Consider the following 23,421-nt stretch of genomic DNA (forward strand, 5'->3'; position numbering starts at 1 on the left):
TTAGGAAGAACTTCTTCACAGTTCAAGTGGCCAAGGTCTGGAACGGGCTCCCAAGGGAGGTGGTGCTCTCCCCTACCCTGGGGGTCTTCAAGAGGAGGTTAGATAAGCATCTAGCTGGGGTCATCTAGACCCAGCACTCTTTCCTGCTTATGCAGGGGGTCGGACTCGATGATCTATTGAGGTCCCTTCCGACCCTAACATCTATGAATCTATCCCTTCAGAACCCTTTTTTAAAGTGATTAAATGTAGCTGCTCATAACTATGAAAGCACTAATGTGGCTTTCACTCCCTCGTGGTGTAAGTACAAAGCCCAACACGACTTTGCTAAAGCCCATTAAATAGTAATGCACAAGAGCTGAGACAATTCCAAGCTCAAGAACTTTGCAGAGCAGAGACCTAGAGGTGCTTGTAGAACTGTCAAGGACTAATTTCTCTCTCTTTCTTGCACTCCCTTTCTCACTGCTCTACAAAGAAAAGCTTTGGTTCTTTTACTGAAAAAAACAGAACAAACAACAAGTCATTTTGAATCAAACATTTCATTGTGGGTACTTTGCCGTTTTGTGAGGGGAAGAGTGTTGTAACTATTTTTTAAAATAAATTTTAAATGATCTTAGTTCATTGCTGTTTTAGGACACTGTTTTGAAATGAGAATTCAAAGTGTTTCTTTTTAAAATGTTTCATTTTTTTTACGTTTTCAACTCCCCCTCCCCCATTTTGTTCAGGCAAAATTATTCACCAAATTTGCCTCAATTTGACAACTAAGTTTGGTTGCCCTAAATCAGCATTTTTAGCAAATAAATAATCCATCTGAAAATTCCACTCACTTCCACTTGCTAATCACGCTGAACAATACAACTGCCAAACAATCTGGAGAAATGGAGAATTCCAGGCTATTTTTCCCCTAGCACTGCTGCCATGGTTCAAATTCCAGGTCTGCAGAGTTACAAGCAGATGCCCCATACCGTCATGCTGTCTATATATCCCATCCTGCTTTTGCTGGGTCACCAAGCTGTTATTGACTTGGCAGATGACAGATGAGGTCCTAATTCTTTTCTTGTTGCTTTTACATACTAGCTTTGGGTCCAAAGCTGCAGCTTAAGATGTGCAATTTATTTTTCTCTTTCTTTTTTTTCAAAAGCACATACCTATTTAAGAAAGCACAATCCTATTCTCTAGTAGGATGTGTCAGAGGGTCCTATAAAGACAACACTTAAGTGCATCACTTCAACTCATTGCTAGTTTTGAGTTTTTGTGCCATTCTGTCATGAATGAAAGCAAGAAATTATTCCATGAAATTACCAGGGGAGCAGCTTTGCTTATGGGAAAACACAGAAGGAGTAGATATAGCTTACATGTAAGGCAACAGTAGTTAAAACAGCACAACAAGCCTGATTCAACATTTATTTTGAAGCTATTCCAGTTAATTTTATTGTGTCTGTCATATTGCAAAGTCACTGGTTCTCAAAGGGAGGAAAGAGAATTTATACCACCAGTGCTGTGAAACCCAGTCAGCATATTTAATGCTGCCATTCTGCCAAGGTTCATGCAATGGTATTATAGTAGCAATAAAATATTAGTCATGGGGCTATTATGCTAACTCAGAATTAAAAACAAACGGGCCATTTAGCCAAAGTTAACCCAATTCAGGAAGGTGCAGCATCTGCACATTTCCATTCCATCCATACCATCCCTCCATTAATAGCATTCATTTAAATCTGGTTTCAAACGATATTTTTAAGTAAAGATATAAACATACACAAAAAAATTAGGTTCCTCCCTCAAAGTAAGCCCGATTAAAAGATCAGAACAGGCAAATATTTCAATTGAAAGGGCCGGTAATTTTCAAGAACAGAAAATCTTTAGATAACACAACATAGACACCTGAGGGAGGAGTTACAATGTTTATGGCAAATTTTATCAGCATCCAGTTTACAAAAGGTGAATTTGGAGAAAATGATACATACTTATATCAGGTTTTGGACTTCCAGGTTGTGCTCATATTTTGTCTGTTATATTCTTTACTTTCTCAAAAGAAATAGTTTCTCAGATTATATGGAATTTTATCTAAAGGCCCACTGAAAGCATTTGTGAGGATACTTCAAGTTAGAGTATGCTCCCCAAATCAGGCGGAATTTACACAATATCAGTCATTGTCTGTTACCATGTCTGAGTTCTTGAACTTAGTGATTAGCTGGGGTTTAACATAAAGCATCACTATCTGCGTTCAATGTGCTTCCAGGAATACAGAGTAGCACTTTCATTATGTCAAAGAGGCAAGCAGATTAATATTCTCAGTAGCCAAAACAAAATAATGTACTCTCAGCACAAAGTGCTTGCCTTTAAAATGGATATGCATAAATGGACAAGCCAATACATTACAGTAAGCAAATAACAAGCTTACCAGAGCAGGAGAAACTTCAGTGGCTGGGAAGTAGGACCACTAACCATGGAACACAATGGACACCACTAACATTTCCATCTCTTTGCACTGCCCTATATGTTAGCTTCTCCATAGCCCCCAGCAAGGTTAGCCATGTTCACACTGTGGGGGTGCTGTTGTAGATCAGTCTTTCTGACTAATTGCTTCAGAAGGGCGTGAAGGGGAAGCAGGAAACAATGGCGAGAAAGGGAACAAATGTTCAGGGTGTCTGTTTCCCCGCAGGGCAGGGCATTGCACAAATAATCCACTTCCTGGATCAATGCAATTAACTTTACCATTTCACCTTCAAGTTCACATTAAGCAGAATGGTTAAATTATGGAATCATTTGGTGTCAATGGAATATTCCCTTTCCCCTCACTTTCCCTTAAGAGTATTAGCAGAATTAGACAATACATATGCTACCAATGTATTTTTCATGGAAACATTCTCCTTTCAGAGCTCAAAGCTTTGTCCTTCCAAACTGGCACATTAATAACACCATGTGAGTCCCAGTCCTGAGCACTGATGTGGCATTTGTACCAGACCAGTACAAGAAAGGATAAAAAGTATTTCCTGGTGAAATCCAGGTGCAGAACAGGGGACCCTTTGCTTTCCATGTACCCTTTAAAATATCTTTGCAGTTGTATTTCAAATGAACTGACATTCATTTCAACTTGCATGCAGATTCCATTCCTCAGTTTCTAATACGACAAACACCTTCTTTGTTTGCTTTTCAGAAAATGGCGGCTTTAAGGAGACAAAATGCAAGGTGATTTCCCTGTTTGGGATAGACCTATCTGGGTCAGCAGGTTTAGAAATCACTGTTGCTCTCTCAATTAAGTTCTCCCAACCCTAAAAAAGTGGGGATTTTGCAGGGGTATTAGATGTTGCATCCCCTCTGCGTCTCTTCAATGAAGTTCATGACTGAGTCAGAGTTTGGGACAGGAGAGAAAGCAAGACATCTGCCGCAGTGAAAGGACGGAGATTTTCCTTAGCATAAAAAAAAGGAAAAAAACATATGACTCCTGATAGTTTCCCTAGTATATATGATACATTTTAATGGTATTTCATAAAATATGTAGGCCTGGGAATGTAGTCACAGAAGTGTGTTTGCATTACTGCCCCGTTTTCTTGAATGTTGCCTTTAAGAACCACAGATGAGCTATTAATAGAAAAGGTTTAGACAAGTGGCTGTTTTTCTTAGCTAAAATATGCCAACATCTCTCCCAGTGATCAGAGACTCAAATGGCAACATATACCAGACTGCCTATAATTGGGCTGACCCGCTGTTGGGAAGAGCAGTTGAGTGTCAACTGACTGGCACAGCAGGAAGAGGATAAGATACCAGCTTGGCATCAACCAGTACCTGGCTACTGAAGAGTCCAGGATATCCTGGATACTGCAGGGTTGTCCAACCCTTGCTCTCAAGGCCACATCCTATGGGTCGGAGTTGATTCCTTTGCATATGCCCATCCCTGTCCTTGTTTATTAGGATCGTAGAAAAGACATTTAAGTTGTGCTTGAATTTTGCGATTGCTTTTGTAGCTGCAACAAGTATTTTTCCTGGTACTTTGTTTTCACTGACTTGCCAGAGACTAGCAGACTAACAGGCAGAATTAGCAGTCAGTTCAGTCACCATTTTTCTCCCTTTACCTTGCTCCTCCCATCCTGTTTTTGTTCAGTCACCTATTCAGTCTTTCCACATCAATAAATACATACAGTTATCCAGTTCTGCTACACACACTCCCCCAGTCTCTTGATGTCGGTTGTTGGTCTGGTGGGTAGCTAAGGAAGAATGTGCTTCCCTGGGGACAGATTCTGCACCATTTACAGTAATGGGAACTTTGCCATCTACTAGTGGGTACCGGATCAGCCTGAAGGAATTGATGTGCTCTAATGCAAGTCACTGGATTTCCACAGCAGTCCTGGCAAAATTGTGGCAGGAAAGAGAGAAGATAGTACTATCTGAAGGAGGAGTGGGAAGTAAGATATACAGGAAATGCTGACAGTAGAACCTTGTTGGTATTCCCTCCCATGGCTATCTCTAGAGATTATTCTGAGAATAGCTGATTTCTAAATCATCAGATTCCTGAACATTTATCTTTAGTGCTCAGCAACAGTGTGCTTTGCTCTTCCTCCAAAGCCTCATGTTTTTCAACCCAGAATCAAGTTGCAACCTGGGTAGAATGAATTCTAATTTTTTTTACATGATTGGGGCCCTCTTCTCACCTTACAGCCTCTAGGTGCACATCAGATCCACCAAGCTAGAGCATATTTAGAAGTTCAAAAGGATAAAATTCACTCCATGAAGAAGACCAAAGGGAGAGCCAACTGACAATTAAAGTGAGACTGAACTAGGATACTGGCCTTGTCCAGACCCCCATTCCATTGCCAACATGAATGATTTTTGAAAAGCCTTGAGAAAAGCCTGGCAATTATACTAGTTCATCATTAAATTTAAACAGTGTGGCTATCTATTTGAAACCGTATCAACTTTGTACAACCAGACTCTGGTTTGGGTATAGCAGAATATTGCAAAGCCAACAAGAAACATATTCTAATGAGCACACCCTGCTACATCTGATTGTTCAATTGCCTGTCTTGTTTTTTAGCTGCAACAGAGGCAATTCTGAAATTAGCAATAATTAATTATGTCATGCTGACCAGACTGGAACACAAATAGCTTCTTCCAAGACCTGCTTCCATTGTTGCCTCTGTATCCATTCAGGTTGCTTCCACAGTAAGTAAGATGATACTTTTCCCATGCAAAAGTTAAAGAGTGAATGTTGGCAAAATGAAAGCTATCTGGCTTTTTTGCAAGTTTTATACTAGGTTTTGCAAAAAAGCAAAGCCAAGTTCAATAGGGATATCAGCACAAGAGAATTATTTTGAATCTTTTGCTCCGGTTTTCTTTTCTGATCACAGATGAACTCATTTAAACCAAATACCACCGTACATTTTCTGACAATAGCACTTCAGGTTTATGTCATAGGAGCTTGTGTAGCAACTGTGTATATTCCATATATACTATATGGGACAACATATATATGTTTCAACATCTCAGGCATGTCTACACATCACCCTACGTCACCATAGCAATGTGGTACATCTCCATATGATGCTATGGCAATGTAGTGATCATGTGATTTTATACATGACTGGCAGCTACTTTGCCATAGTGGCGCACTCCCCCTGTTTTAGACACGCCACTATGGTGAAGTAGTGGATAAAACTAACCGCGCACCGACGTAGGGCGACATGTTGATGCACCCCACTTCCTCTTTACAGAAGTATTTTCCACCAACACTTACCTTAAACTGCAAACCTTTGCTTTCCAAACTACTTTTTTGTTAATTAGCCTTAGACACATGTGTGACCTAGGGTAGATCTGTGCGTTTAAGAAAAAAGCAACACAAAACAAATTTATATAGTTACTATTTTAAACCAGCTTCAGGTAAGTTACACTTCTGGTGCCAACTCATGATTTTATCAAGTGTCTCATGCTTTATGGCATGTTTTCCAAAGTCCCAGCTCTGGAGACTTAACACGATGAGAATCTCATCTTTCATTAAGGGAAAATAGAAAAGTAAGCTTTTCTCCCGATTGTGGAAAAATGTTTAAACGAAACCTGACTGCATTCAACTAGTCCAGAAACCAGAAGGCAAATTAAAAACACAACATTTTTTGAAAAATCTGACAAACTTTTGTGGCTTATTCTCTATTAGACTTGGCTGGTCTGTTGACTACTGAACAGCAGGTATGCTGTTTCTCATTGGCATAATCCTATTACCACCTGTTGCATGCCACAGGACCCTCCCACAAGCAAAGAGAACAAAGATCGCACAAAAAAGAAAAGGAAAGAAGTAGGAGAAGATTTTGTTTTAAACATATTGCAGTTAGATCACACTTTGAACCAAGCAATCGCCTCCTCCCTGAAACAAGTCAGCTAGGGCAGAAGTGATATACTAGTGGTCCTTTATTACAGAGCATGTAGGGGGCACAGGGTAGTGGAGAATGTTTCTGTTTCTGTGTTACTAGTAACTATTCATATTTTTGGATGACTGGAAAATTATTGGGATGGCAACATAATGCTGATTAATAGAGTAGGGAAGTGACTGAATTGACTTTTAAATCGTGGTTTGTTAGCCTTTATTTAATTTTAACAGCTAATAAAATGGCAAGCAGAAAATAACTTGATATCTCTACCTCTTCAGACTAGGTCCAACCACATCCCTCCAGACTCTACAATAACTGACCAAAGCATCAAAGTTTACAATGTCTCTTAATCTAATTTGTTAAAAGAAACAAACAAACAAATAAAAAAAATCAGAGCCTGCCACCCCCCCCCCCCCCCCCCATAACTCAGGAAAATTGCCTCTTTTTGATTGTATATGACCTTTCTCAGTGCCTAATTTTGTTTTAACACTTCTCAAATTTAACAACATAGCACCTCACTTCGATAAACAGAGATTTCAATTATGCAAATGATAATTCTGCAACCAACCAATTCATAAAGGCATAACATTAATCTTCGGATGGACTTTGGAATCATTAACAGTGTGCATATTTTTAATTACTATCCTGTATTAATCCAAACATTGTTAAATCTCCCTAGACCAAATCACCTAAACTAAGATTTTTAGACATAAGTAAGGAAGATTATTTAATGAAAAAATACAATAGGAACAACTCTGAAATGAAAGTGATATATGATAATCTCCCAACATTGCATACACCGCCTGCTTTTATCTGAATTATTGTTGTTGTGATGTTTGCATAAAAATGTATGAATATAAATGTATTTATATTCCAATTAAATATAATTGTTAGAAGAAAGTGTATTCTCTAAGGTTAGATACTGAAATGTGCGTGTCAGAATCAAAAGAAGAATATCACATGGATTGACAGGAGTGGCACAGAGTGGGAGTAGGATCTGGTCCCCAACTAGACCTTAATCTACACTACAGCCTGGATATTTCTCCATTTGCCTGGTAGCTGACTGGCTAAGACAGTGATTTCAATGAAAATGAGTTAGCTGAGATTTACCGGGAAGTGCTGTAGGTTAGTTGTGGGTAGAGGGTACAATCTATAAAATATGCTGCAGGGTGGATCTACCTTATTAGGCAGGAAGGTTTGTCCTATTTAGACGCATTTGTGGATTAAAAATTTAGTGAATCTTGTGGGTGGGAAGATGGAGAATGCAGAAGAGAATAGTCAAAATGTGCCTATGCTGATGGTTAAAAAAACCTTTTACAGTTTCCAAGGGGACAATTCCAGAGACCTTTAGGATCATAGAAAGTAGGGATGGGAGATCTCATGTAGGCATCTAGTCCAGCCCCCTGTTCAAGGCAGGATGATCCCTGACAAAACCATCCCAGGCAAGTGTCGCACACGCGCGCGTGCGTGCATGCGTGCGTGCATGTGTGTGTAACCTTCTGCAATGCTTAACCAACCTCATAGTTAGAAAGGTTGGGTTTTTTTATGTTCTGAGGTACCAAAGTCATATTTACAAAGATTTTAATGGTGCACACAACAGTCCCATGTGTTTTTCATGTTTCTTATTTCTTCTCTGAGCTTTACTAATTCAATGCTAGTCCCTTAAAAGAGATCTGTATACAGGGATATCTGCAGGGAAGCCACAACACAAATTGGTTAAAAAATAGATTGACTATGATGGTAGACTACAGAACATTCCTATAAACTGCTATCTAGAGGGCTGTGGCCAAGCCCCGAGTATCTGGTGTACTGAAGACATTTCAAAACACTTGAGTCGTGCCAAGCCCCTGGACAAGTAGCTAACACATGCAGTAGATTATGGCATCAGTTGTGTCACTGCCTGCCTGCATCTCAGCGCTGTGTGTGGACATTTACTTCTGAAATATTCCCTTACCCTCAGCCAGAACAAAACTGATAACATGAGCAATGTTACTCTCAGTGAATCAGACAGGCTGGTGATTCCATACAAGTCAATGCTCAAAGCCTATAAAGACAGTCAAAGGGTAGATATATCAGGCCAGCGTCTACTAGGAGTTTGTAGACAACACTCTTGTCAGACATCAGGTTTGTCAGAAAGACATTAGGGGCTTTCATATCTAAATCAGAGGGAAGAGTTTGAATACCATTGTCATGTGTGGTCCATAGGCCAGGAGATAAACTGAGTACTGCACACAAGGCCCCAACCCAGAGCTGTACTCCATGAGGTAAGTGGAAGGTTTGAACTGAAAATCAAAGTAAGCCAGTGGCTTTTAGATAGCAACTAAACTTTTATTCTGTGTGTGTCCATCATATTAGCACTGCTGTCATAGGAAGATCTGCTGCTTTTATGACCACCATTGTCTCTTGCATTTTGTTGACCTCCCCTCAATCTCCTCTTTTCTCCTAGTCCCCATTATGTCTCTCCTCCTTTTTCTTAGCCTTTTCTTCCCTGCACTAATTTCCAGTCAACCCCCACATGTCAGCTCTATGGGTACTCTTTTCTTTTAAAGGGTTGAATGGCACTGTAGTGGTATAAGGTTTATGTTGGCTTTCTACTTCAGAGAGAACTCTGTTCTGGATGCTCAGCTTTCCTGCTTTCTCGTTTCAGGTCATGCTGTTTGTTATATCTGTAGCCTCACAACAAGTTCTGTTCTTGCACCTCCAACAGTGACATCCCTAAGTGCTTCACAGGAACTCAAAAAAATACAAAGATCCACCCGAGCCCAGTTGTTCCTCCTCCATGGGCTAGCAAGAATAAAGCAGGCCAGTTTCTACTGCCAACAGCACACACAACCTTTAACTCCCCAGCATGAATGACCATTTACACCTGGATTGATTAAGCCTTTGGCATGAGTCCGGAGCAAGGCTCAAACTCATGTTTCTAGCGTCACAGGGACAGCCTGTAACTATTCTGCTAAAGAGCCCTTAAACAGTAGGTACCTACCATAATAAAATCCATGCCACACACCTACAGCAGAAGGGCTGGGGGAGCACATTCAATACTGCCACTGATGCAGCATGAAAACTAAGCAGTGATAAAACATGTAGACTGGCTATCCTCAAAGCTGCTCTCCAAAGCTAGCACCCTGCTGCATCCATTTCACAGATATGAAGCTGAAGCCCAGAAAAGTTGTGATTGGAACTTGCTCCCAGGCTTATCTCAGTCCAACACTAACCACTCTAGAGTCTCCTTCCCCCACTTCCAATATGGATCTCCAAGTGAAGACAGCCTGATCCCTCCTAAAAATGATTGCAGCCTCTGACCTGAGAGCCTCTCTCAGCATCACCATTAATATCTTAGAAAAATAGGACAAAAGAGCAAGATGGGGACATGAGCTGAGGGCCACAGCACTTAAAAAGCATCAGAACACTAAAAAGAAACAAGAAGGGGTTGTAGCCCTTGCTGAGAAAGAAAGCAGTTAAGGTCTGTGGGAGTAGAACCACACTTTACCTAACCTGAGAATAAGCTGGAGCAAGAGACTTTGGGGCTGCTTCCTCACAGAAATACCAGCCCCAACCAGAGGGACAAACCCTGCACCACAGTGACCCTACTTGCAGAGATGACTTTGTTTTAGAAACCAGACAATGATTCTTCCCTCTACAATCCTTGCCTGTGCAAAATCCATGGAACACCCAGGTCTTTCCCAAACTTGTAAAGGTGTCAAGACTCTAAGCAAAACTCCCACCACCCAAGTACAGCCAGATCTGCACAACATACTAGCTTTATCTTTTCCAGATTCAAGTCACAAATCTTTGTCTACTTACAGGCCAAACAGAAGGCAGAATTTCACCTTAGCCTGGGAGTACTGAAGTCATGTGAGCGAATGAAGACACATCATCATCTAGTTACCTTCAGGGATTCTATTGCATTAGAGTTTAGTAGATGGTCCCTTGTTGCTTTAAAAAGACACAAAACTAAATCCTCTTAAACTGTTACCCACTGAAGTAAAGGTGGCTTCCCTTTCTATGTATGGACACTTATTCTGTCACAGTATTATGCTTAGCTACTGTCCAATGAAAGAGGCCCTCTGGTCAGTTGTATCCTATGGCATTACATTATAAAAGAAGGCTTATGAAAGGAATTTGAGACCAAGAGGTCAGTTTGTCTACAGTTGTTACATTTCTGCTTCATGGAGCTCTCTTCCCCTTTTAGAAAAGGAAAGAGAAAGATCAGAGATGCCTCTACCTCCTCCCCACTAATGGAAAATTTTGCCCTGCCATCCATTTGTGGCTGTCAATGATTTGGACAAAAGACTGGCCTAAAGCAATAGCTGATCTGCTACTCTAGTAACAAAAGCAGAGCAACTGATGGAAATGACCCCATCTTGCGCTCCTCTGCTTAGCTCTTTATCATTTCACAATGGACCCTTCCCACCAATAGTGGAAAATGAACAACGTGGGGTAAAATTAGAAGACAGGAGAAACAGAAAATCCTGAAAAAAAAATAGTATATTTTGCCACTTGCCAATGTTTCCAAAGAATGGACAGATGATTTAAACTGGCCTGAACATACATTAAAATATAAAACCAGAGGGTTCTATAATGATTTGCCAAATGTTCAAATAGATATAGACCCACTCTAGACTGTGCAATATAAAAAAAACCCCTCTCTCTATTTTCCTCAGCCTCAGCATCCAGTTCTTCTGCGGAACACTTCCTCCTCTCACAACGGAGTCCCAGAAAACATCTCAGCACAGACCTACCGTGAACCTGTGGACAGCACATAGTAATAGATCTGTTACAGAGGATGGCTGGATTCTTCATGATATTGAACCCCTGATTATTGTTGGTCTTGAACCATCTCATGTAGCTTATGAACATAAATCATGTCTTCACATTTATGAAGGTGCTATATTATTAGAAATATTAGCTTACCTTACCCTACAGGCTGGCCTCAAGCTCCAGAGCTGTTCTGTGGAGAGTGTGGTGTCACCAGAATAGGGCATGCTGGGGTGTTTCACTGAACAGGAACCAGCAATCCACAGCACAACTAGATAGCGTGGACCTGAAAAATAAGCCAAGGGAAATGTTTTAGCACACAGGTCTGCAGACAGGAAAGATGGTCAAGTGACTGGGGCTCTAATCTGGGATTTAGCAGTTTCAGTTCCCTGTTCTTTCACAGCCTTCTTGTGTGCCTCAGTTCTCCCTCTGTAAAGCTGTAATAAGAGTACTGCCCTGTCACAAGAGGTGCTCTGAGATCAAAATGATTGTGAAGTGCTCAGAAATTATAGCTGTGGGTGCCAAGTCAGTAGGACAAGCAGAATGTTCTTTTGATGCAGATCACTTGAGGAAACATTAAAAAAAAAAAAAGCTTAACACTAAAAAAAATCATTTGCGGGCCCCCCAGATCAAGGCAGAAATACAGAGCTCCAATTAGAGTATGTTTGATGTGTATATTGAGTTATGTGAGGAGGAAGTTTGGACCACAGTAAAAAAGCTGGACCTCAGATGTCTTCTCTCAGATTTGGTGTGAGATGATATGCCAACACTGCCCTCTGTTTTGACCACCAAAGATTAAAATATACAGAGATCTAGAACTAACCCCTGGGAGGCACTGGAAGGATGGAGCATGACATAATGCCTATACATAGTCAGCCATGTAAAAGGTGGAAATTTTCTGTTTCCCTTTAAGTTCAAAATGAAGAAGTAATATAGTATGAAGAGGTGTATTTAATAAAGAGAAAATACCACATAAATACAGCGTGGCTCAGATAATAGTGCTACCAAGGGAACTGGCTTCTACATTGCCTGAACTTTTGAGGTGAAAATTGTGAAACTTGAATGTTTCTTTATTGTATTATTTTACATTTCATTTCTATTCTTTTTAAATAAAGAAATTAAAAGAAAAATGATTGATCCCATGTGCAGGGAGAGGCAATTTTGACACAGGCTGTAGGTCTGCCTCTATGAATATTCCTCTTAACACACAGGGGGTGATGGGTGGCAGAGTTTACAAGAACTCTGTTTGTGCCTCCATGAAGTCAGATAGGTGTGTTGGTCTGGATTTCAGAGCTACAAAACTGTGTGCATTTCATCCTCCCCTACAGCAGTGAAACCCAACGATGATGGTCTTCATGAATAACCTATTTCCCTCTTTAACTTGCCAGCAAGAATTAGCTTTCAGACTAAAGGAAAGTATACACTCGTCTCCCCGGTCTTCAAGTTGCTTCTACTCAAGCATGAGCATTGATGCACTGACACATTTTAATGTTTACCTATTATAGCCATTTTGTCCAAAGCAGGCTTATCAAATGCTGAGTGTCCCTATGATTAAATGCAATAACATCTGTGGAAGAGGCTTCCCTTGCAAGGCAACTTCCCTGTTTTAGAAGACTGCCTCAAGTTACCTCCAAACATTCTGCACAGTATTCTGCTCTCTCTTTTATTGAGTCACTACTGTTAAAGCACCTTAGGTGAAATCCTATCTCCACTGAAGTCAATGGGGACTTTGCCATCAACTTCAGTGGGGTCTACATTACCCCTTGGTTCTTGGATTTCTTGACTGGTTGCTTGATGAAACAGGGTTCACTGTTATACCACTTTCAGGGCTCAAACCTGATATTTAACGGCTGTTTTATAAAGTCAATTACTCTGCTTACAAATATACAGCCACATGCTGATCTTGAGAAAGACTTGGCAAGATATGCCTACATATCAGGGGTGCTCAGCCCCCAGCTCATGGGTCAGATCCAGTCTGCAGCCTGGTGTCATCCAGCCCATGGGGCTCCCTACTGGTCTGGAAATTTGATGGCAAGAGAGTGATGACACTGCTCCTCCACTGCCAAACTTCCAGACCCAGGGAACCCTGGGCCCTGCATGCTGGATTGGCTTCCTGATCCCAGAATGCAGGGCTGAGCAGAGGTAGCCCAATTCCTGTTTAGGAGGCTGAGAGAGAGTGATACCAGATCCCCAGGACCCAATCCCAGCATGCTAGGGTTAGAGGGGGTGACCCTGGAGACCAGTCCCAGTGGGAGGGGGGGTTGTGCCAGGCCCCTAGAACCAATCCCAGCACATGGGGGTGGTGCTGCATCCAAACCTGGCACATTAGGCTCGATTCAGCCTGCAGACTTTCCCCCTCCTACTCATCTGGCCCATGGAGCCAAAAGGTTGAGCACCACTGCTATATATCATGGAGAAAAAAAAATCTGACATCACTTTCATTTACTTACTGCACACAATAAAATGAAATGTTTTTATGTATATTAGATTACTTCTTACCAACTGGTTATTTTCCATATGAGTATTTTGGGTAGCTCTATAGTCAATATTATTTATGACTTTCTAAGTTATACAATTCTCCCTTTGCAGCTTTTGTCAATATGTCAACAAAATCAGTAACAATGCAGTTTTCTATGCAGTGGTTTTCAACCTTTTTTCACTTGTGGACCCCTAAAAAGTTTTGAATGAAGGTGTGAAACCCTTTGAATTGTAAGTATTCACATACTTTTGATAGATTGTCCGCAACCACAGGTTGAAGACAGCTGTTCTATAGTATAGATTGGAAAGCCTACTTGTTTTGTTTGTTTGTTTTGCAGTTTACAATAAATTTCTATCAACTCTGCCCATATATCTGCTGACAATTAAAACAATAGAGCAAGATGCTCTATTGTTGTGGAGTTGGCTATTGGCAGGACATTATAATGCATTAAGAACTACTAAGTAGTTCTACTAGGGATTAAAGTAGAACTACTAGGGATCCTACCGTTGCTTTTTCTTCATAAAACCTTCTGTCAAGGGTGGTAGAGGGGTATGCAAATTAAGGTCTGTTTTGTGCAGAAATATCATTAAGACAGAAACAATCAAGCACATTGTAGTTACATTGACGTTGGTGCAGGGTCTTTTTATTGTTTTATATTTCTTCTGTTCTTTCAGTAAATTAACTGGGGCATGCACATCAATAAAATCAATACAGTAGCCTGGGTGGTTAATAAGCGAATCCTGTGGGGTGTGGATAGAGAGTGGGAGGGGGGGGAGCAGGGGGGAAAAAAAAATCACTGTTACACAACATATGTGGCTTAAGGAAAAAGGTAAATGCTACAGTCCATGTCTATTCAATCCTATTGGCTTAACTTAGTACTTGGAGCAGAAACAGATGTCACTAAATGAAGCAGATCAGCTGTGCTGAGATGTGTTCCAGCACAGCTGATTTGCCTCACTGGGGGAAATACACACTGGCCACTGTCCCACCTGTTGCTTTTGCAGGACAATGGGCAATGTGTTCCCCAGTCAGAGATGCGCCCCAGGACCACGTGGAAGTAAGTTTGACACTTCAGTGTGATCCTAGCTGTGGGACCACCAATCAGCTGATTCCAGCACAGCCCTGGAGCTGAGACTGTCAATGCCAATAGGTGCTCGAAGAATCCCAAATGAGGGAACCCAGGAAGGCACTCCTAGGGCTTCAGGGGCCCAATTCACCATCCTGGGCCATGCAGGATCAGGCCCTTGAAGCCCTAAGAGTGCTCTAGGCATCTTGAGAGAGTGGGCAGCTCCAGGCTGACCACTCTCCTGCCATAAACCTAACATGTCTACCACAATAAAGCAACACAAATTTATACTACCTACACTGTAGCCAGAAATTTGGGGCCTTTGTGGTGCAACAAGAGGTACTGACATATCTTTGCTTGGCCTTTGTGTGGCCATAATTTTTTTTATGGCAGCATAAAGGTGACATCTGTTTCCACCGTTGGCACTTCTGATACTCAACAGGCTACGGCAATTTGTGTATAAGAAATTAAGACCCTTCCATTTCCTATGAATCAATAGTTGTATGGAACTGCTGTTAAATCCAAAGCTCACCGCAGAATTTGGCTTTTTACTGATTTTTCTCCCATTTAGCACCAAACTCACCAGAGGATTAGGTATAACTGCTGTGTAGCATCAGATCACAGAAGACAAATGCAGTCAGAAGACTCAAAAGTTAGTACAAAGGCAACTGATAGGGACCTAGAAGAGAAGAGAACACATGTCTGTTACAAATCCTTTATGAACAGAATTCATAGCTGCATTAAACATAAAAGTCTGACAATCAGTTAAATGTTGGCCCAGCCCTGGGACAGCCCAGCTCAATATGTGGCTTTTAGAAGTCCCAGGTCTCCAGACCCAGCCAAGACAGCCACAGGTTCTGGAACATGCTGTGGGCTGGGGGAAGCCCTGGGTTCAGGATAGACCTGGCCTCTGCCCAACCTGCAGGATCAGCCTGGAGACAGCATAGCTATGGTGTGCTTGGGACTAGAGGAATTTTATGCCTCATCCTAAACATCATGCTTCCTGCCACATGCAAGTCTTCTTGTAAACATGTAGTATCAAGTCATGTCCAGTGTCTCACCTCCTCCATCTCTCCAAAGCAGCTGGTGAGAGAACCTCTTTTATAACTTCCAAAACACTACAGTTAAACAAAGTCTCCTCCCAAATGCTTCATTGCTTACTTAATTTCCCCTCACTGCACAGTTCTAACAAGCACCACTGTGTGACTTACCATCACAATGTACAAACTGGGCAATCTTGAGTAGGGGTAGAAAGAAGATTTTTACCTTTCTATATGGCATTAGTGACTACAGTAGGATAATTCTGTGCACGGTTCTGATGCCTATGTTTTAAAAGGGGACACTGAAAAACTAGAGAAGGTGCAGAAAATGTCCATAAAAATGTCAATAAAAATATTCAAAGGCTGGAGAAAATCTTTCAAAGTGAGAAAATAAAGAGTTGAAACTGTAACTATTTGATCAATCTGGGAAGGGAAATGGTGGATTCTCCATTGTTTGATTTCCTCACATTAAGAGTGGATGGCTTTCTGGAAGACACACTTTAGCCAAAGAAAAATCAGTGAGCTCAATATGGCAATCATCAAATATGATTGCTTAACTGCAGAAAGGACCAGTAGATGATCTACTAGTCCAAATGTTCTACTAGTCCTTTCTGCATTTAAGCAAACAATCATGTTTTATAATTTTTTTCATGAATGTTACCACACTCTATCCTAAAACCGGTCTGATTTCTTGCCCCTGTCCCATCTCCTACTGAAAAGCTGTTCCAAAACCACACAATTTGGATAGTTAGAAATTTTCTTCTATTTCCCAATTTAAATTTATTCATGGCCAGTTTATACCACTTCCCCTTCTGCCAACATTGACCTTTAGCTTTTACAGCTAACCTCTCTCTCTGGCACGTAGTCCCCTGATATATACATAGATATCCATCATGTCCCCTGTCAGCCTTTGTTTTGTTAGACTAGATCTTCTAGTCTCCTCTCCTAAACTAATCCTTCTCTGCGCACCTGTTTCAATTTCCTTGAATTCACATTCCTTGAACACAAGCATCCAGAGCTGTACACTGTATTTCTGATAAGGACTTAGAAGTGCCAAAACTGACCAGCAATAAAATCTGATTTTATGAGAAGCATGTTTTCATTATGGTAAGGCCATTAGTAGCAATTATTATGGAACATGGAATAAATGTGAATACTGGAGCAAGTGTAATGAATCCACAATACAATAAAGAAGTCAGCATCCAAGAAATCTAAGCTGCATATATATTTGTCAGTAGTTATTATTTTATTAGTTTTGTTCCTTGTATGCATTAATATTTCCAACAGCTAATGTCTGTCTGTGCCAAAAGATGTACAAATTAAAATTGAATATGTATGTGTGTTAAATAGTAAAAATGCACAATACAGTATTTGTATTAAATTAGTTGCGTCATACATATAGATTAATAGCAAGATGCCCATGCAGCATGCAACTATTTATTTAAATACTATGTAGGCTATCCTTGAATTACTTTTTGTCGGAATAAATGTTTATTTTTTTTAAATATTGGAAATTCACAGGAAAAATTATACTTGCCTGTAAGTCTGAGTTCTTGAATTCAACATAAAAATTCTTAAACTTTGGGACATATATAGTTAAGAAAAAATATAATAGCTTACTTGTAATCCAACATTATCATACTTTCTAGCAGTTCTGTTCTCATGTATATTATAATGCTCCTTTTAAATTAGACTGAGTTGTGATATACTGCAAACTCTTAACTGTGAATATACAGCAAGAAACCAGTGTATTTTAAATAGTTACATAAATAAAAGCCACAAGTTTTGGCACAGGCATTTTGAAAAATGGAGGTAGTTGAAAGCTGGGAACTATTTCATTTATATCTATCTACATTCCACTATTTTTACTGCATCCTCACAACTGAAGCTGGCAATGTATTCCAAAGAGAGGTAATTAGCCATGTTAGCCTGCAGCCAGGCAGAAGGCATGGTAGATATGCACTTTGTAGGTTAACTGTATCAGAGATGTATAGCATAAGGTTTTGTGAGCCCAAGCTCACTTTATCAAATGTTGTGAATGGACAGCATCCTTTTCCTTTAACAGCATCTGATGAATTGAGCTTGAGCTCATGAAAGATTACATGATACATCCCTGATTTCATTAGTCTAAGGTGCATATTTACTCTGCCAAGGTCCTGCAACTCATTTAGTCTCATTAAACAGAGCATCATATAATTAATAAGCAGGTTTTCATAGATTGTGATGCTGGAAGGGACCTTAGAAGAACATCGTGTTCAGCCCCCCTGCACCAAGCAGGAAAGACAACTGGGTTCAGGTGACCCCAGCAAGGTGACCGTCCAGTCTCCTGTTGAAGGTTTCAAGGGTAGGCAATTGCACCAGCCCTGGAGGGAGCTTATTCCACAGTCTGGACACTCTATCTGTGAAGACATTTTTCCTAATGTTGAGCCTGAAACAGTCATCTAGGAGTCTGTGACCATTACTCCTGGTTTTCCTCAAGGGTGCCCTGGTGAACAGTTGTTCATCGAGCCCTTGATGTACACCCCTGATGTAGCAATAAGCTGTTATCAAGTCCCCTCTCAGCCTTCTCTTTTTCAGAAGAGTCCCAGGTCCCTCAGCCTTTCCTTATATGGCTTGCCGTGCAAGTCTCTGATCACAGGTGGCCCTTCTCTGGACTCTCTCAAGCTTTACTATGTCCTTGTTAAAGTGCGGTGCCCAGAACTGGATGCGGTACTCCAGCTGTGGTCTCACCAAGGCCAAGTAGAGTGAGAGAATCACTTCCTTGGTTTTGCTGGAATCACTTCCTTGGTTTTGCTGGAAATGCATGCCAGAGTATTATTTGCCCTGTTGGCTACAGCATCACACCATCAATACAGACGATACAGATCCATTCATTAGGACTCTGTGCGTTCTACCAGAGAGGTGGAAAGGAAAAGTCTCAGATGACTGACTGTTCCTGTGACAACTTAACTAACATCACTGTGTCACTGTCATCGACCAGTAATGTTTGTGTACCCCATCCATCATTCTAACTTTGTTGTAAACTAGGAACAGTGTACTTCTAAGGGCAATCACAATTTATACGGTCTATATTTCAACAAAGACTCAAAGACATTTTGTGGAACAGAACAAAAGCACTCCTGCAAACAGAGGTAATTACCCTGCCTGTAACAGGATGGCACCCAAGGGCTGTCGTGATGTCCTCTAGTGGCCACCTTGACCCTGCCTGGCTCCCACTCCAACTCCTCAAGGTCTCACCCTGCTTCCTCTCCTGCCACGCCTTGGTATTAAAAGGTAATGAGAGGAGGCTGTCCTCAGAGGCTGACAAGCCCAGGGTGTGCTCTCTCTTTCCCTATACTGTGTCCCTCTTGTGGGCCATACTTGACCCATCTCAATTTTGCATTCCACCTCTCCCCATTTGACCCAGTCTCTTGGCTTTGGGGGCTTCCAACCCCTCTGCCCCCAAACTGCCTTAAGAGCTAAGTTTGTAGCCTTCTGCCTCTACAGCTACACCCATGCCTCAGAGATGTTAGTCTGTCCACAGTTTAGTTCTCTTGTAGAGACCTCAACCCTCTTGGCTTTAGCCCCCCTCTTCTCTGTCTACAGGTTTCCAGTCCTGGCCCACTGACTCAGGCGCAGCTCTCTTGGCATCAGCCTTCTCTGCATCATCTCTCGTCTCCAGGCCCCTTGGCCTCTTGCATCTTGTCTCAGCCTCCCTGGCATCCTGAGGGCAAGGCTGCTCTTGGTTCAGCCCAACCCTCCCCATTGTCCCTGTGTCCCCCCCTCTTCTCCCCCCAGGCATCCCGACCCAGGGCAAAGCTGCTCTCAGTTCTTCCTCCTTCTAAAGTATTTGGGATTCTGCACCATGCAGCCCACTGTGTCCCAGACCCTGGAAGGGCTCTATGCTGGGTGCCCCTACAGCACTATCATGGCCTCCAAATTAACCACACCCCATCCTTCGGTATAAACTAAAACAAAAAAAATACAAGCACCTGCTTCAAACTCAAAATCTTCCCCTCCAAGTCATCATATTGCTGCCCAGCCACCTCACCACTCTCTGGCTCTCTCAGTCCTAGGAGTACCTGGCATGCCACCAATTCTCACTCCTCACCAGCCTGAGCTGGCAGGAGTTCAGGACTGTACTGCCAGTCTGCTTCAGGGGCCCAGGTTTATATTTCCCTGGCTCCTCTCCTTCTGGTTAGATGCTCGCCTGACCAGCTGCAGGTGTGCCCCCCTCAGTCTCTGGGGTAGCTTACTGCTATTCCTCTGGCTACTGCAGCAGTGGCATCACTGCTTAACCAGGGCACTGCCCTATTGTCCTATAGCTAGGCAGCTAGCCCCAAAATAGACACTTATAGTCTACAGGCCCTGGCTGCCTATTCCCCTGCAGCTAGCCCAAAATCAGCGGTCTTACCCCCAGCTGGGGACATCCCCACTGCGGCTTCCCTCTGCAAGTAACAGGAGCCCCTGGTTTCCTGTTACACAGACAAATACCAAAGAATTGCTGCAGACAATGACAATCTTAAGTGTCCATCATAGAAAAAGGAATTTTCTAAAATCAGAGTATCACAGATACAGTACATGGACCGGACCTGGCCTGTGAAGCCCTATTATTTGACCAGCAGTACTGCTGGTGGGTCTCAGACTGGCCTCATGCACTACAAACAGCACATGCTGGACCTGGTCCAACACACAGAGCATGCACATGAGATCAGTCTGGGCCATGAACTGCACATAGTGCCCACACCAAACCAACCCTGTGCACTAGATCTGGTATGTGGGGTCTGTCTGTGGGCCTGCTCCAGCCCAGGAATCAGCTTCTTGGTTAAGTTCAGACAATCAAAAAGCCTGAGCCTGAAGTGATTCAATCTTAACAGGTTAGTCTAAGCTACATGAATTGAACTGATAAGTGAACAGACATCCATTTTTGATTCTGGAAATGCAGTCACATGCCTGCAGTGCTCAAGCCAGAAGCCAGGGAGCACTAAAGCAGAGGTTCTCATTTTGCATCTTACGTCCCACCTATGTAAGGTCAAAAAATCTTGGTCTCACCAATTGATAAGTGGGGGAGGAGGGGGGGGGAGGAGCACCTGTAGCTGATCTAAGTTTCGCCATGGGATGCTGTGGAACAGAGAGTTAATTTGAGTCTGGAAGAGATCTGGGACAGAAGTTCAATAAACTGATTTAACCTAAATCAGTTAAGTAAATTTGATACTATATCCATCCAGATCTATCTTAAATCTGTTTTGGCCCTTTTGAAAGTGGTTTATGTGCATTGAACTTCTGTTGTGTTACAGATTTTAACCAGTTTCTGATCACTTATACCGGTTTATGTGAAATTTCTGTCCCTAGCCCATGTGCCTCATCCAGCCTACAGGGCCAGATGAGTTTGATACAGTCCTTAACACTTTTTGTTGTAGAACAGGGGTGTTAAAACACCTGATTATAAAGATTGCTACAGACAGAAAAACTTTATTAGGAGGTACTGTATGAAATAAAGGAACAGAAGTTGAATGTAAAGCTTCAAGCAGATTTGAGAGAGCTCAGGTTCCAAAGCCTGATACCAACTTGAAATCCAGCCAGTTTAAAAAAAAATGATGCAAGTGTAATTTCACTTGCCTTAGGTTACCCTTGCCATTTTCTGTGGTTTTATCTTTAAATTTTCATATCCTTACAAGACCTTTCTCTGCTCTGTATGAAAAACCCAGAAAAAAACAAAAGGGGAATTTGAATCAATAACTATATAGGAGGAGTTGTCAAATACACAGAATATAGATTCCTTTACTCTCTTTCATTTTCAGTAAAGATAGGAGTTGCTTTGAACAACAACAGAACAAACTTTCAGGCAGAAGAAGGGTTTTAAGCTGGGGTGTCCCTTTAACAATACTAGTGATAAAACCTAAAAAGCCATTTCCACATGCCAGCATTGACAGCACTTCTGTGTTTCAAATCACTCAGTTCCTATGGACAGAACAATATATTCTGAATTCTCAGCATAAGGATTCACAATAAAGGAAGAATATAGGGACAGTTTGTGTATCCTGGGGAAGGCTGGAAACATTAGCACTTCCTGATGACACCTGTTCCTAAAAAGGAAAATCAAGGAGTTGAAACTCTTTTCCACTTGTTTATTTTGAATGAAATATGCAATTGTGCCGTGGGAAGTGTGCTCATTGGGAGTGAATCTAAGAGAATCTATAGTGTCATATATCATCTGTGTCACTATCAATATTTTCCACAGCAGAGCCAGCAGCACTGCTTTGGCTGCCTGACGGTGGTAGATGCTGAAGAGGAAGAGGTACTGAGAACTGGCTGTGCTGTTGGAGCACCACTTGATCCCACAGGCAATCTACTGTAAGCCCCAGACACAGGGACGACCGTCAGCTTCCATTCGGTCATCATGTGGGTCAAGGGCAGAAGGACTAAGGCTACTGATGCTTCAGAAACTTTATTGCCTTCAGTCCTTCTGGCCTCTTCAACAAAAAAAAGGGAGCCTAGATTGAGGGTCAAGGCAGTTCCCTCTGCCCACATGTACTGTGGCAGTAATGTCATAGACACTTTTCCGAGACCTTGCCAGAGACTTCCTGCCAAGGCAGCTGCCTCTAGCATTGTGACTCTACTCTGCCAGTGCCTGTGATCCCCAGCAGGCCATGAGTTCTGCCTAGCACAAATATCTTAAAATGCAAATAGCTTGTTCTTTGTGTTGGCCTAGTAAGGTCCCCACATCCTCTGCGCTTAACAGCTGGCACAGTTCCTCCTGGCAAACCGAGCATACTTTTTGATACACAGACTGGAGTATAGTTTCCCCTGATCACTGGGCTGGACACAAGAAGAAACGTGCCTCCCTCTTGGAGCACCTTTGCGATCAGAATCCATGTCCTTGTGCTTCTTGATGCAAGGCAAAGAGGAATCAAAACAACTTCAGCAATGCTAAACCACTCCAAAGCAGTCATGGCTGGGTAAGTGTGGAAACTCCTTTGCCCTCTCTCCATGTGCTCTGGAATCTGAAGCCAATGATACAGAGAGAAAGTGCAGCACCTTTTAAAGCCAGTAGGAGCTGCAACTCCTGGGTGCATTTCCTCAATAACATAGATCAGTGGTTTTCAACCTGTGGTCTGTGGACCCCGAGGGTCTGCAGACTATGTCTAAAGGGTTTACAAAAGATGACTATGATCAATTAAAAGTTTGTGAATACCCACATTTACAATTCAAAGGGATCCGTATGTTCATTTGAAATTTTGTAGGGGTCCCCAAATAAAAAAAAGGTTAAAAACCACTGCCATAGAGGCATTCTGTCTGCCTCCACACTCTACACAGCATCTACAAACTGCTGTGGGTCCAGTGCACATCTCTGCTTGAAGGACTGTAGTTTTATAAGCCAAAATATGGGTAGGAATATAAAAAGAAAGGCAATATGAAAGTGAAAAGGCTGCTATGTGCAACTGACTGCTTAAAGTTTATGAACTCTTTCTACATTGCCTGAGACATTATTCTATGCTTCCCGTGTGAATCAGTTAAAATGATAAAAATGAATCAGTACTGACTTCATGCTGACTGAAGACAAACTTGGTCTAAACGAAAGGACTTCACTTGAAAAAGAAGACAGAATAGCACCGTGAGTACTTCAGTTCAGAAGCTTTGTTGAAGAAATCACAAACTAGCTGCTTTAATTTATACACCACAAGTACGTTGAGCAAACAAATCAGTACTTCAGTGTAAAATGTGGTACAGACATCATAATTT

At 41.8% G+C, this 23,421-nt stretch overlaps 1 protein-coding gene across 41 annotated transcripts in view; it reads right to left on the minus strand.

Annotated features, from left to right (window-relative positions):
• Positions 1–23,421, minus strand: part of PCBP3 (poly(rC) binding protein 3) — a 248,019-nt gene that overhangs the window by 139,979 nt on the left and 84,619 nt on the right. For 35 of the 41 annotated variants that reach the window (XM_019492277.2, XM_059727205.1, XM_019492311.2 and 32 more), the window contains 2 exons: positions 15,243–15,338; positions 11,276–11,400 (listed from right to left, as the gene is read on the minus strand). In XM_019492277.2, the coding sequence (XP_019347822.1) occupies positions 11,276–11,341 (66 nt within the window). In that variant the 5' untranslated portion in view covers positions 11,342–11,400; positions 15,243–15,338. Of the gene's footprint in view, positions 1–11,270; positions 11,401–15,242; positions 15,339–23,421 lie in introns of those variants that run through there. The other 6 variants (XM_059727209.1, XM_019492291.1, XM_059727208.1 and 3 more) reach the window with 4 other exon arrangements.

This window comes from Alligator mississippiensis, chromosome 4, assembly GCF_030867095.1.
Source record: "Alligator mississippiensis isolate rAllMis1 chromosome 4, rAllMis1, whole genome shotgun sequence".
In the NCBI taxonomy this organism is placed as follows: Eukaryota; Metazoa; Chordata; order Crocodylia; family Alligatoridae; genus Alligator; species Alligator mississippiensis.